The following is a 15,162-nucleotide window of genomic DNA, read 5'->3' on the forward strand; positions in this document are numbered from 1 at the left end:
CAAAAATCTTGTTGCCTTTTCTAGGAGGCTGACACTTGGCTGACACTTGGCCGCAAAGTGGACCTTCCAGCAAGACAATAACAGCAAGCAAACAGCAAGCACACTTTCAAGTCTCCGGACTTAAATCCCATTAAAACCCTGTGGTTTGAATTGAAGAGGGCCGTCCATTAGCACAGTTGAATGATATCAAGGATCTGGAAAAATCTGTATGGGAACAATGGTGTAAGGTCCCTCCCAATGTGTTCTCCAATCTGATAAAACATATTAGAAAAAGGCTCAGGGTCCTTATCCTTCCAACGGTAGGGTGCTGGGAACAGGGTTGCCAATTATTTTGACCTCAATCTTTTTGAGGTTTATCAAAAATAATTTGTTAAACAAAATCTCTTTCTCTGAGAAATTGTATTAGTATAAAATATACGTTTTTTTTTTAATTCTACAATATATTTCAGTATTTCTACATATATTTGTTTATTACTCATCTTTATCAAGAGTGCCAATAATTATGGACACCACTGTCTGTTCAAAAAGGTTAATAAACGTAATGGATTATGCGATTACAAAACGTCTCTCTAAAGTGTAGGCCGCTAATGGTCATTAACACTGACACGCAACCCTTTTTCATAACATTTTTAGTGACTGAGTTAAAGTTGTGTTGAACTATTTCTTTGAACATGTTACATGAACCTTTCCACCTGGAGAAATGTACTTCTGACACTTTAATGATTAACTGATGGGACGTGTTGGATCTTAGGATTTCCTTCATCTACAGCCACGTTACTATACAGTATGTCAAGAACATTAAATACCATAGCAACATAGGTGACCCCCCCCCACACATCTAACTTAAACCCCTTAAAACGTATGTATAGTCAATTCCTGATGAGTGCCGATCAGATTGCACGTCACAATTTAAATATATCATTTTGAATATTGCACAGTTTACCCACCTTTCCTGACTCCCTCCTCCTTACAGAGACGTATCCAGGTCACGGCACCAATGTAACCAACTGTAATTTGAAGCAGTTCTATTTATCAGGATTGGATGGTCGTCCAAAAATACAGTACATCCATCCATTACTCACACTGCACGATGAGCTCCATCTGGCTCACAGAGACCTATCTGGGTCACGGCACCAACGTAAACCGACCGTGGTTCAAACCAATTGCATTTCTCAGAAGTGTACTGTAAAAACACTGTACATCCAGAATACTCACACTGCACAGTGAGCTCCACCAGTGCTTCCCGGGGCTTGACGTTGAAGCCGTTGTACTGGCTGGTGGCGCAGCGGTAGGTTCCCGTCATCTCGCGGGACACGTTCACGATGCGCAGTGCGCCGTCGTAGCTCTCTGTCTGAAGGCCGCCGTCGGGCATGGGCACCTCTTTGTCAGCCCTCGACCAGAGGATGATGGGCTTAGGCTTCCCGGAGACCAAGCACTGGAGTTCCACTGTGTCACCCTCCTGGACCACCAAGGGGGATTTGTCCCGCGGCACCGTTAATTCCGGGGGAACTGGGAGAGAAAGGGAGAGAAAGGGAGAGAGAAAGGAAGAGAGAAAGGGAGAGAGAAACTTTACATTACTTTCAGGGATGTTACTTTATCATATGACATGTAGCGTGATGTTACTTTACGTAACTTTACTTTATGCCAGTGGTTATCAAACTCTAATACAGGAGAGCTAGGTTTTATTTCAACCCAGCGTTAACACCTGATTCAACTAATCAATTAATCACCTAGACCTTGATTAGCTGAATCTGGTGGGCAAGAACCAAAGCATGCACACCCTGTAGTTCTCTAACCAAGATCAGGGTGTTGATAGACAGAATGAGTAGGAGTCAGATATCCACTTTCTTCATCACAACCACCCTGTGGGAGGATGGGAGCGCTGTGCATTCTGACCATCCAATCCTCAGAACCACCTCCTCGCCCGTCCGTCCCCCCCACCTCAAACAGTGCTTTGACTGTGACATCCTTGTTTGAATGTATCGTCTGGTGCTACACAAAAAGAAAAAGCTATGAATAGAAAATAGCTACAAATATGTAGTAGAGTGAGCGAACACGGAGCAGAGAGGCGAAGAGACAGGTCTCCTGGGCATTGCCAGGTCATTCATTTGGTGCATTTGGAGGGGTAGCTATCCCCCTGAGCTTTCACCTCCTCTCAACCACAGCGGTTCTCTGCCAAAGGCATATACCATCATCCCAACCCGGTCCAATCATTCTGGACGGGCTTTACTTTGCTCTTAGCCCAAATGGATTTTAGTAATGCATGTTGGAGGTTGCTACTCTGCTCCATTGGATATAATATACTGGCCGTGACAATAAAGGCAAAACACAGGGACTAAAAATGGGAATGTGATTAACCACTCAAGACGGCTAGATAAGAAGGAAGGAGAGAAGGAGAGGGAAGAAGAGAGACAGGGAAAGAGAGGAGGAGGAGAGAGAGGGAAGGAAAGAGTGAGGGAAGAAGCGAGAGAGAGGGAGGAGAGAGAGAGGGAAGGAGAGAGGAGAGAGAGAAGGAAGGAGAGAGAGAGAGAAGGAGAGAGAGAGAGAGGGAAGGAGAGAGAGGGGGAAGGAGAGAGAGAGAGGGAGGAGAGAGAGAGGGAAGGAGAGAGGGAGGAGAGAGAGAGGGAGAGAGGGAAGGAGAGAGAGAGGGGAGAGAGGGAGGAGAGAGGGAGGAGAGAGAGAGGGAGAGAGGGAAGGAGAGAGAGGGGGAAGGAGAGAGAGGGGGAAGGAGAGAGAGGAGGGAGGGACAGAAGGAAGGAAATGAAGAGGGAAGGAGAGGAAAAGGGAAGGAAGAGAGAGAAGGAGAGAGAGAGGGAAGGAGAGAGGAGGGGGAGAGTGAAGGAGAGGGAGAGGGAAGGAGAGAGGAGGGAGAGAGTGAAGGAGAGAGAGAGGGAAGGAGAGAGGAGGGAGAGAGTGAAGGAAGGAGAGAGAGGAGAGAGAGGAAGGGAAGGAGAGAGGGGAGAGAGAGGAAGGGAAGGAGAGAGGGAGGGAAGGAGAGGGAGAGTGAAGGAGAGAGAGGGAAGGAAGGAATAAAAGAACACACACCAGCTGAGACTTTTGCCAGAGAGGGAAGTGTGTGTGTGTGTGTGTGTGTGTGTGTGTGTGTGTGTGTGTGTGTGTGTGTGTGTGTGTGTGTGTGTGTGTGTGTGTGTGTGTGTGTGTGTGTGTGTGTGTGTGTGTGTGTGTGTGTGTGTGTGTGTGTGTGTGTGTGTGTGTGTGTGTGTGCATTTCCAGGTTGACTCACATTAGCATGTTCTACAAAGGCTCCCCACTGCAAATAGACTCAACTACAGTATTTCTGGGTTTGAATTGTTTATGCGTTGTAGCTACTCACAATGATCCTAATGGCCAGCACCTTCATGTTTATAAGTTCTCCCTTCCATTTCATTGTCAATTTACCAATCCTCCCTCCCACACGAGGATAATCATGCCAATGGAGCCCGTCATCAAACATTTGATGTTCCGCACTAGCTTTACAAAAGTATAATCAGAAAAAAACACCCCTAAATATCTTTCGTATCAGTTCGGACGCCAACAACCTAAAGGCAACATACAGAAGAAGGAGCTAATTAGGAGAAAATAACACAGGTGACCCTTGACTAGCAGGCTGTAAATAATCATTAGGTTTGGAAGTTGGAACGCGCCACAAACGTTAGCCACACATCCACATCAATTAGTGACTGATTTAGGCCTGGTTGAATGGACCAATCCCAATAACAATCTGTCCCGAAAACATTCCCATTAGAATGCAGACTTCACTGGAAACTCCATCCTTCTGCTGTACCATCCTTCCTATCAAAGTACACATACTGTACTGTAATTATGTAGTGTACTGAATATGAAGAGGGGTAGGGGAGTCCATCATCTCATACTTCATAACCACTGAAAGATCTTGATGACTTTCCATATCCCTGTAACCTATGACCTTTAAACTATGACTTCCTGTAAATGTAATGACTTCCTGTACCTACTTTATGCTACTTAGACTTGTGACAAAGCCTGCCTAGCTCTGTGTAGTTAAAGAGGTTACTTCAGTCCACTGTGCCACACAGCTATTACAAAGACTAGAAGGACAACAGTAGAGTAGAGTCCATTGCTCACCTGTGGTCGAAGAGATATTGACGTCGATGCTGATCTCGGGGATGCCGCCGTTCTTCAGCACTGCCACACAGGTGTAGGTGCCGAAGTCGGTGAACTTGAGGTCGATGATGTCCAGGTTGGTGGTGCCTGGCTGGACTTCCGGGTCAGTGTGGGTGATGACCATGCGCTCTGAGCTGCGCAGCGGCCGTCCGTTCTTCAGCCAGCTGAACAGAAGCTCCTCTGGGGGCGTGGCCTCCACCTGGCATGAAATCTTAACCTCACGGCCAATCTGGATGTTGTCGTCGTTGTGGTACGGGTCGGGTGTGATCCAGAACCGCCCCTTCTTTAGCCCTGCAGAGAGAGCGAAAGAGGGGAGAGAGAGAGAGAGAGAGAGAGAGAGAAGGGGGGAGAGAGAGAGAGAAGGGGGAGAGAGAGAAGGGGAGAGAGAGAAGGGAAAAGGAGAGAGAGGACAGAAAGGGAAAGAGAGGGAGGGAGAGAGAGAGGACAGAAAGGGAAAGAGAGAGGGGAGAGAAAGAGAGAGAGAGAAAGCGAGAGAGAGAGAAAGCGAGAGAAAGAGAGAGGGGAGAGAGAGAACAGGAGAGAGAGAAAGAACAGAGAGAGAGGGGAGAAAGATAACAGAGAGAGAGAGAGAGAAAGCGAGAGAAAGAGAGAGGGAAGAGAGAGAACAGAGAGAGAGAACAGAGAGAGAGGGGAGAGAGATAACAGAGAGAGAGGGGAGAAAGATAACAGAGAGAGATCGCGACATCAGTGATAATGCTAATAATTGGGGCCCAGAGTTTGTTTGTTTTATCCCCTTTAATATAATATATTATACAACAATGACTTACACTCTGCCTTTTATGTTAGTCACTGAAGGAAAAGGTGTCTTTGCCTGTAATATAACATATTGTATAATATAACATATAATATATAACCAAGGGACCTTCCTGTATTGATATAGAAAACAATATGGCTGCCACCTGGGGGCACAAAAACATCCAGTTTCAAATAAAGATGGCTGAATGAATGCTTATTCATTGCACACCAAAGCTAGCTAGGCATAATATTAGTGTCAGAAGTTGGATCCAAAGACAAGTCTCCCTTTAGTGACACCCCCCCCACCAAAAAAAAAGGAGTGGATGTAAGTCATTGTCTACTATAACTAGGTCCCAGAGTTTTTCCTGGTTAGGTGACATGCTCAAAACAAACCAAGGACAAAGTTATTATCGACAGCTAATAACAGCAGGAGCAACAAATTAGTGTCAGAAGTTGGATCCAAAGACAAGTCTCCCTTTAGTGACACCCCCCCCCCCCAAAAAAAAAAAAAGGAGTGGATGTAAGTCATTGTCTACTATAACTAGGTCCCAGAGTTTTTCCTGGTTAGGTGACATGCTCAAAACAAACCAAGGACAAAGTTATTATCGACAGTTAATAACAGCAGGAGCATGAAACGAAAGAAGCCGCAGTCCCAGACACTCCAAGACAGGTTACATTTCAGTTGGGCTCGAATGAACAAAGAATCTAGGTTCATTTAAACGGTCTCTCATTTTTTTCCCCTAACGACAGCGGTACATGTTTCACGACAAGCGGCTCATTACATTTTTTCCCCTTAACGACAGCGGTACATGTTTCACGACAAGCGGCTCATTACATTTTTCCCCTAACGACAGCGGTACATGTTTCACGACAAGCAGCTCATTACATTTTTCCCCTAACGACAGCGGTACATGTTTCACGACAAGCGGCTCATTACATTTTTTCCCCTTACGACAGCGGTACATGTTTCACGACAAGCGGCTCATTACATTTTTTCCCCTTAACGACAGCGGTACATGTTTCACGACAAGCGGCTCATTACATTTTTCCCCTAACGACAGCGGTACATGTTTCACGACAAGCGGCTCATTACATTTTTTCCCCTAACGACAGCGGTACATGTTTCACGACAAGCGTCTCATTACATTTCTTCCCCTAACGACAGCGGTACATGTTTCACGACAAGCGGCTCATTACATTTTTCCCCTAACGACAGCGGTACATGTTTCACGACAAGCGGCTCATTACATTTTTTCCCCTAACGACAGCGGTACATGTTTCACGACAAGCGTCTCATTACATTTTTTCCCCTAACGACAGCGGTACATGTTTCACGACAAGCGGCTCATTACATTTTTTCCCCTAACGACAGCGGTACATGTTTCACGACAAGCGGCTCATTACATTTTTTCCCCTAACGACAGCGGTACATGTTTCACGACAAGCGGCTCATTATATTTTCTTCCCCTAACGACAGCGGTACATGTTTCACGACAAGCGGCTCATTACATTTTTCCCCTAACGACAGCGGTACATGTTTCACGACAAGCGGCTCATTACATTTTTTCCCCTAACGACAGCGGTACATGTTTCACGACAAGCGGCTCATTACATTTTTTCCCCTAACGACAGCGGTACATGTTTCACGACAAGCGGCTCATTACATTTTTTTCCCTAACGACAGCGGTACATGTTTCACGACAAGCGGCTCATTACATTTTTTCCCCTAACGACAGCGGTACATGTTTCACGACAAGCGGCTCATTACATTTTTTCCCCTAACGACAGCGGTACATGTTTCACGACAAGCGGCTCATTACATTTTTTCCCCTAACGACAGCGGTACATGTTTCACGACAAGCGGCTCATTACATTTTTTTTTTTACCACAGAGTTTTCCATAAACATATATTTTCCATTTACATCAGAGTTCAAAAGCATCTTTGCAGGACACTAAAAGCATAAAGTTGCAAAAGTATTTTCAATATTCCATTTAATAGTAATGTAATTAAAATAAAATGATATAGTAATGTAAATAAATATCAGATTTAGCCGGGGCCTCACGTTCCCCTTTACACGTACTACCTGTTTGGCCTCTAATGCTATGAATCAGTGGTCAAATATTTGTACCTTCAGTTTGAATTCAAATGTTTTGAGCATGCACCTTAAAAGGCAACAGCCATAATTGCAGTGAAATGTCAACCCCACCCACGTCCAAGAGAAAAATATCTGTTTCCACACTATGAAAACAATGCCCATGACATAAAACATAAAACACGAACCACAACAGAAATCTCTCCAGTCTCTTGGCATCACAAAGAGTTGCTAACTACCCAGCACCTAAAAATAGCCCAGGCGTGTGCGTGAGTGAAGCATGGTATTGTTGTCACTATTAATCAAGATGAAAAGTAAATCCCTCCAAGACACGGACTTCAAGCCAACCGCAGCACCATGGGATCAAGCTAGTGAATGATGAATGTGAAGTCACTCACTCATACAGTATGGTTACTGTAGTACTGAGTAACTACAGATGGGGGTCATGATGTGAATCAGCCTGCTGTATTCGATGGTATTTACATTTGTAAGTAATGGAATCCACCTCGTGCTCCGATAGTTACGTAAGCCGTTTTACTTACATGGAAGAAAAAAGGATATTTCAGACTAAATTAAATTAGTCACATGCTTCGTACACAACAGGTGTATACTAACAGTGAAAAGCTCTCTTATGGGCCCTTCCCAACAATGCAGAGAATAAAAAAAAATGAAATAATCGAAGAAGAAAAAAATAATCACCAGGAATAAATACACAATAAGTAACAATAACTCAGCCTGGTCTCATAGACTGGACGTAACATAGTACACGTAAATCTGGGACACACAAATTAGTATGATAAGTTAAGTTCGGTATGGTTACATAAGACAGAAGAAGATTACTTAAGGCAAAAATGAACGGAGGGTAGTTGGTCGGCTTATAACGTGAACGTCTAGCAACCCAAAGGTTGCGTGTTCGAATCTCATCACGGACAATTTAAGCATTTTATCTTATTAGCAACTTTGCAAATAGTTACTACATTTGAGCTACTTTGCAACTACTTAGAATGTTAGCTAACCCTTTCCCTAACCTTAACCCTTAGCCTTAACCCTAATCCTAACCCCTAGCCTAGCCAGTTAGTTTATTGTCAGGAAAAACAGCTCTGTTGAGATTACCAAATTAAAATTAAACCTAGGACTTGCCGTAACTTGACTCTCTGCCTCAAGTTACTTTCCTAGACTGTCTGTGTGAAGATTACCGTCTAACCTTGTTTCATGCCATCTCATAAGTAGTCATATAAAAGCTCTTTTGATAATGGCTGTATTCATGCGAGGGCATCAGATTCCCAATTTCACCTCACAGGCTTTATGTGCTCATGCAAGGAGACTCCAGCCATTCAGGCTCAATTACGCTATTGATTAAGTTGCAAATTCTCCGATGAAAGGTGAGTCAAGCTGACCCCCTGCATGCATGCAGTGATCCGCCTGAGACACGGCTGTGTTTTTACTGGGGGGGGGGGGGGGGGCAGAGAGGGTATTATTTATACAGCTTCCCCCTAATGCTGTCACTTCGCTGCTCAGTTACATTTGCTGTCCTGCATGTAAATCAACATTTTAATCAGATCTTCATCAAATTAGTTCCTAAATCATTTATTTGGCTCGCATCCTATTTCCTTTAATGACTTGTAAATGAGGGCTGTGGGTGAGAATGGAGCAATAGCTGGCCCAGGACCCTAGAGTGAAGACGGGGCCCAGTGGACACTGATGGGCTGACGGGGCCAGCTGCAGAAGTTCTCTAGGGGAGAGAGAAAAGGAAAGAAAGACAGAGCAGAGCAGAGGACGGGGGAGGAAGAGGGTGGAGGGGAGAGGGCGGAGGGGAGAGGAAGAGCGCGGAGGGGAGAGGGAGAGGGCGGAGGAGAGTTTAAGAGGGCGGACAGGAGAGGAAGAGGGATAAAGGGAGAGGATGAGGGAGGAGGGGAGAGGAAGAAGGAGGAAGCGAGGAAAAGAGAGGAGTGAAGAAGAGGGAGGAGGGGGAGGAGGGGGAGGAGGGGAGAGAGGAAGAAAGGAAAGAAGAGGGTGAGGTGATGGGAATGAGGAGAGGAGAGGAGAGAGATGATGGGAGGAGAAGGCAGAGAAGAGAGCGGAACAGAGCAGGGGAAAGGAGAGGACGGGAGGGGAGACAAGGGGAGAGGAAGAGCAGAGAAGGGATGGGAGGAGTGGAGATCAGAGCAGAGGAAAGGGGATGGGAGGAGGGAAGATCAGAGCAGAGGAAAAGGGATGGGAGGAGGGGAGATCAGAGGAGAATGGATGGGTGGAGGGGAGATCAGGGGAGATCAGAGCAGAGGAAAGGGGATGGGAGGAAGGGAGATCAGAGGAGAATGGATGGGTGGAGGGGAGAGCAGAGGAGAGGAAAAGGGATGGGAGGAGGGGAGATCAGAGGAGAGAACATCAGAAACAGTGTGTCTATCTCTCCAAATGGTAATCACGGTCCCACAGTGCTTTCCTTCCTGCCACTGAAGCGCCTGCAGTGTACTCTGTGCTCATCAGGTATGAGTATAGGAGAGATGGAATGGCAGGGTTACACAATTCATTCAGTGGGAGAGATAATGTGTGTGACACAGGGATTGGCAGGCACGGCTTTAAAAAAGGGAATTCACAACATACACTACCGTTCAAGAGTTTGGGGTCACTTAGAGATGTCCTTGTTTTTGAAAGAAAAGCTACTTTTTTTGTCCATTAATATAACATCAAATTGATCCGAAATACAGTGTAGACATTGCTAATGAACAGTCCTGTGTTCCAATGGCACGTTGTGTTAGCTCATCCAAGTTTATCATTTTAAAGGGCTAATTGATCAATAGAAAACCCTTTTGTGATTGTTAGTACAGCTGAAAACTGTTGTTCTGATTAAAGAAGCAATAATACTGGCTTTCTTTAGACTAGTTCAGTATCTGGAGCACCAGCATTGTGGGTTCGATTGCAGGCTCAAAATGTCCAAAAACAAAGAACTTTCTTCTGAAACTTGTCAGCCTATTCTTGTTCTGAGAAATGAAGGATATTCCATTTGAGAAATAGCCAAGAAACTGAAGATCTCATACAATGCTGTGTACTAGTACTCCCTTTACAGAACAGCGCAAACTGGCTCTAACCAGAATAGAAAGAGGAGTGGGAGGCCCCGGTACACAACTGAGCGAGAGGACAAGTACATTAGAGTGTCTAGTTTGAGAATCAGACGCCTCACAAGTCATCAACTGGCAGCTTCATTAAATAGTACCCGCAAAACAGCAGTCTCAACTTCAACAGTGAAGAGGCGACTCCGGGATGCTGGCCTTCTAGGCAGAGTTCCTCTGTCCAGTGTCTGTGTTCTTTTGCCCATCTTAATCTCTTCTTTATTATTATTAAATATATATATATATTTTTTTTTAAACATATTTTTTTGTTTGTTCTTGATACAACCCAATAGGTCGTTATCGATAAAACATCACAATAAGGTGCAGTGCGTTTGATTTTTCCTGCTGGGGGGCGAGAAGGTTCCTTCTCGAAATGCAACAATAAGATATAATAAAATAGAAGAATATGAATATAAAGTAAATGGCTCAGTAGAATAGAATAAACATTTTAGCATCAGTATAATAGAGGAAGGTACAATTGACAGAGTTATTATTTACACGTGTATAAACGGGGGGCCGTGTATAAACTGGACAGCAATGTGAATGTTAAATCACGATTGCTGCTGACAGACATGAATAGGCTACATTGATTGATGGACCAAATCAACTTGGCTAGCTAGCTAATAACAGATCAGGTCAAGATGGCTAGTTAAAAAGCTAATAACAGATCAATATGGCTAGTTAACAAGCTAACGTCCAGGGGATAAACTAGATGGCTAGTTAACAAGCTAACTTCCAGGGGATAAACTAGATGGCTAGTTAACAAGCTAACTTCCAGGGGATAAACTAGATGGCTAGTTAACAAGCTAACTTCCAGGGGATAAACTAGATGGCTAGTGAACAAGCTAACTTCCAGGGGATAAACTAGATGGCTAGTTAACAAGCTAACTTCCAGGGGATAAACTAGATGGCTAGTTAACAAGCTAACTTCCAGGGGATAAACTAGATGGCTAGTTAGCAAGCTAATAACAGATCATGTCAATATGGCTAGTTAACAAGCTAACTTTCAAGGGATGAACTAGATGGCTAGTAGTTGGCTAGTAGTCCAACAAACAACTTTACCATGACGTGCCGATGTCAGGCTTTGTCCAAAAGCCTTATCTCTGATGAAGCAAGCAAAATGACACATGTTGTTAGCTTAGCTAGCTAACTAGCTACATGCCATATGGATAGGCTACCCTCACGGGCTGTATCTGAAATGACATGATCAGTTGATGTTTACTGATCATGAAAAGCATGCAGTTACTTCCCGTATAACTCTGATGATAGAGCTAAACGTGGAATAATCTGAAATGTGTTGTTGTGACTCTGCTCTTTAAGAGGTGATGGTATTAAAACATTCATTTAACAATCCCTGAAAAAACAGCACGCAGTTGTCAATGGTTTAAGTGGAGCTGGGGGGGGTCTTCGTGCCCCCCAGCAGCCATATCGAACGGTCTGCACCATATTGTGACATTTTATAGATAACAACCTATTTGCCAGGAAATGCCCCATTGTGGCGTTTTACTGATAACCCCCCCCCCCCACACACCTCCAATAGATCCCAGAGAGAGTGAGAGAAATACAGTACAGAAACACTATTGACTTGAACCCCGCAAACATATGACATAACCAGAGAGCACTTTGACTGATCCTCCACCTGCTTTTAAATGAGGACAGTTTCTTCGATAGCAACCCACTCATCAATAACACCTGACTGACAGCCAGAGAAGACCATTGACGGGCGCCCCTTTCTGCTGAGGCAAACCTCAGCGCTGCCGCCAACCGAGGACTCACATCATAATAAGGAAGCTATGCCGTATAACTGGACTGTTTGCCCTGCCCCCCCCCACCCAAAAAAAACAAACAAAATATATCTCAACTGCCTATTCTGTTTGCCTCATGGAGAAACGATGATGTGTAAATAAATAAAACGTGGGTTTCATGACAGAGTGCATGGTCAGCAAGCCCAGCTCACCTCCAGTCTGGCTCTGCTTGCCTGCCTGCCCCCACAACTGCTAAATAAGTTATAAACCACAGAGTCAGGTAAATTTCCTCCTGCACGGTCGTCTCCTGAACGCCTTTAATAGCACCGAAGTACTGAACAGTCCCCTCTCTCTCAGGATATATGATGCGTTTTGCAGTCCGGTTGTATTACGCTAGCTAAAGTTATTGATGATGTTGTCAGATCAACGTGTCATCATGGCTGAGGGATTACCTGACAGTTTACTCCAAACAGGATGCGGGATTTACTACATCCACCCTCCACTCTCGGAAACACTCAACAGTTTGTCTCTTTTTCACAGTGCAGGCATCTTTTAGTGGCTGCCTCGTTTGTCTTTTTTCAGAGTATCAGTCCTTTCGTCTATTTTCTCTCTCTTTTTTTCTGAGTATCAGTACTTTCGTCTCTTCAGTCCTATTCACCAATACCAAGGAAACCAAAATGGCACACCAAAATGGCACGCATTCTGTAACTATTATTATTAAACATCATAAACTTCCATTAACATCAGTAACTCTCCCACAATACAATCGTCCAATGTTTGTCTTTTCTGGTGTTTTCCCAGCGCACAATGACAGGTCACTACTGAAATGACCATTGAGGCCCAACGTAATTGGGCCCAGAGTAAAGTGGCAGGCAGGAGGACAGTGAGATTACTTGAAGTGCAATCTCCCTCTGTAGCTGTAATATTGCTTTTTCAGTTGGGCCTAACCCCCCCCATCTGTGCGTGTCAGCGGGGCAGTGTTAAACATCTCTCCATGTCACTGGAGGCTGGATATCTTATCTGGGAGAAGCAGTTTGAATGAACCACCCCTCTTCCATCAGAGCAGCTGCACAGAGCGTATCAAGGCTATTGTCTGAGCAGTTCTCTGTTATTTTTGTCATCCTTGAAAGGAGTGTAAAAAGAACTCTGATAAAGGATCAGGGAGACAGCTGTCTTCTATTCAGCCATTATAACAAGAGTCTACAAAAATCGCAGAAAAACACGGCTGTGGTGACGTTGTAATCTCCTTGGTTGGTGAATAACAACAATATGAGTTATGTCTGTCTGTCTTATGTTGACATATCATGGGGTTACACTGGCACACCAGTTGTGTGATGTAATGATCATGCAGTACGTTGAGCACTAATACAAAGTGTATCATATTTTAACAGTTACTAGACATTACACTACATTATTCAACATTGCTTGAGGTTTTTACAGACTAAGAGTCGCAATCTTGCCACAAAGAACCAAAACAATACTTAGAATGGAATGGATGGATGGGTTTTTCTTTGTAGGGAACCAAAAAATGCTGAGTGTGTGGTGTCAGTATTGCCTTTCCCTTTGTGTATTCTACCACCCTGGTCTCTAGCTGAGTAAAGCCTGACCTGGGTCTTCTATCACCCTGGTCTCTCTAGCTGAGTAAAGCCTGACCTGGGTCTTCTACCACGCTGGTCTCTAGCTGAGTAAAGCCTGACCTGGGTCTTCTACCACCCTGGTCTCTCTAGCTGAGTAAAGCCTGACCTGGGTCTTCTACCACGCTGGTCTCTCTAGCTGAGTAAAGCCTGACCTGGGTCTTCTACCACGCTGGTCTCTAGCTGAGTAAAGCCTGACCTGGGTCTTCTACCACGCTGGTCTCTAGCTGAGTAAAGCCTGACCTGGGTCTTCTACCACGCTGGTCTCTCTAGCTGAGTAAAGCCTGACCTGGGTCTTCTACCACCCTGGTCTCTAGCTGAGTAAAGCCTGACCTGTGTCTTCTACCACCCTGGTCTCTCTAGCTGAGTAAAGCCTGACCTGGGTCTTCTACCACGCTGGTCTCTAGCTGAGTAAAGCCTGACCTGGGTCTTCTACCACCCTGGTCTCTAGCTGAGTAAAGCCTGACCTGGGTCTTCTACCACCCTGGCGTGAGCTGAGTAAAGCCTGACCTGGGTCTTCTACCACCCTGGCGTGAGCTGCCTCTAGTCCTTCTCTCAACAGACTGATCTCCTGCCTTGGTAAAACATATGACTCTCCTTAACTAACCACCGCTCCTTTCACACACACACACACACACACACACACACACACACACACACACACACACACACACACACACACACACACACACACACACACACACACACACACACACACACACACACACACACACACACACACACACACACACACACACACTCTTTCTCTCTTCCTCCCCAATGCAAATGTGGAGATTTCAGTTATCCGACTTAGTGTGCTGTCAGAGCCCAAGACTGACTCCACTGACTCCACAGACATTAATGGATCCCCTCTCAAAACCTGCAGCTTATATCCGTCCCGAGGTGCCAGGAGATTTCTGCACACAGACGATCCGCTTTGGAGAGTGCGTGACTGTGAAATAAGATGCTACAGCAGCAGTGGCCCCGGCAAGTTACAGGTTCATCTGAGCCTCACATGGAATGAAAATTACTTTTTTTGGGGGGGTCAGGTACCCACAATTCTGTTAGCTGGCTGTCTAGAAACGTTGTTTGATGACTGACATTTGTGACAGAAAGATGATTAAAGGCGCATGAAGCCAAATTAACTTCAGATCGTACTAATTACCGTACAAACATATTAACGTAAACCATTAACGTAGCGAACCATGATAGATCACATATGGTCCAGCCCCGTTAGAATAGCTTCTTCCTAGATGGGAGTCTGAGTGGGTGCTTGTCCGAGGCAAGAGAAAGGGGTGGGTGGGGTTATAAAGTAGATAGTTTGCTCTTCGCTGTCGAACAAGTCTTTCTAGTCCATTTGAGGAGGTAAAGTAGCATCACAAACATCCAAGAGTATATGACAGGAGCCTGGGTAAAACAAACATCATTACATAGGAATCAATAAAAGAGGTGTGCTGGTAGACATGTTGTCTTTTCCTTTTTCCTCGCAAAAAAAGATCACTACAGGGATCACTACTGGGAGCACTAGAGGGAACACTACTGAGAACACTACAGGGAGCACTACAGGGAACACTAGTGGGAACACTACAGGGATCACTACTGGGAGCACTAGAGGGAACACTACTGAGAACACTACAGAGAACACTACAGGGAGCACTACAGGGAACACTAGTGGGAACACTACAGG

At 45.0% G+C, this 15,162-nt stretch overlaps 1 protein-coding gene across 1 annotated transcript in view; it reads right to left on the reverse strand.

The window, feature by feature from the left end:
* The window catches only part of mdga2a (MAM domain containing glycosylphosphatidylinositol anchor 2a), a 205,828-nt gene that overhangs the window by 91,873 nt on the left and 98,793 nt on the right, over positions 1-15,162 (reverse strand). The window contains exons 7-8 of the mRNA XM_046309248.1: positions 4,102-4,431; positions 1,216-1,509 (exon numbers count right to left, since the gene is read on the reverse strand). Of these exons, the coding sequence (XP_046165204.1) occupies positions 1,216-1,509; positions 4,102-4,431 (624 nt within the window). The remainder of the gene's footprint in view (positions 1-1,215; positions 1,510-4,101; positions 4,432-15,162) is intronic.

The sequence above is a fragment of the Oncorhynchus gorbuscha genome, linkage group LG17 (assembly GCF_021184085.1).
Source record: "Oncorhynchus gorbuscha isolate QuinsamMale2020 ecotype Even-year linkage group LG17, OgorEven_v1.0, whole genome shotgun sequence".
Classification (NCBI taxonomy): domain Eukaryota; kingdom Metazoa; phylum Chordata; class Actinopteri; order Salmoniformes; family Salmonidae; genus Oncorhynchus; species Oncorhynchus gorbuscha.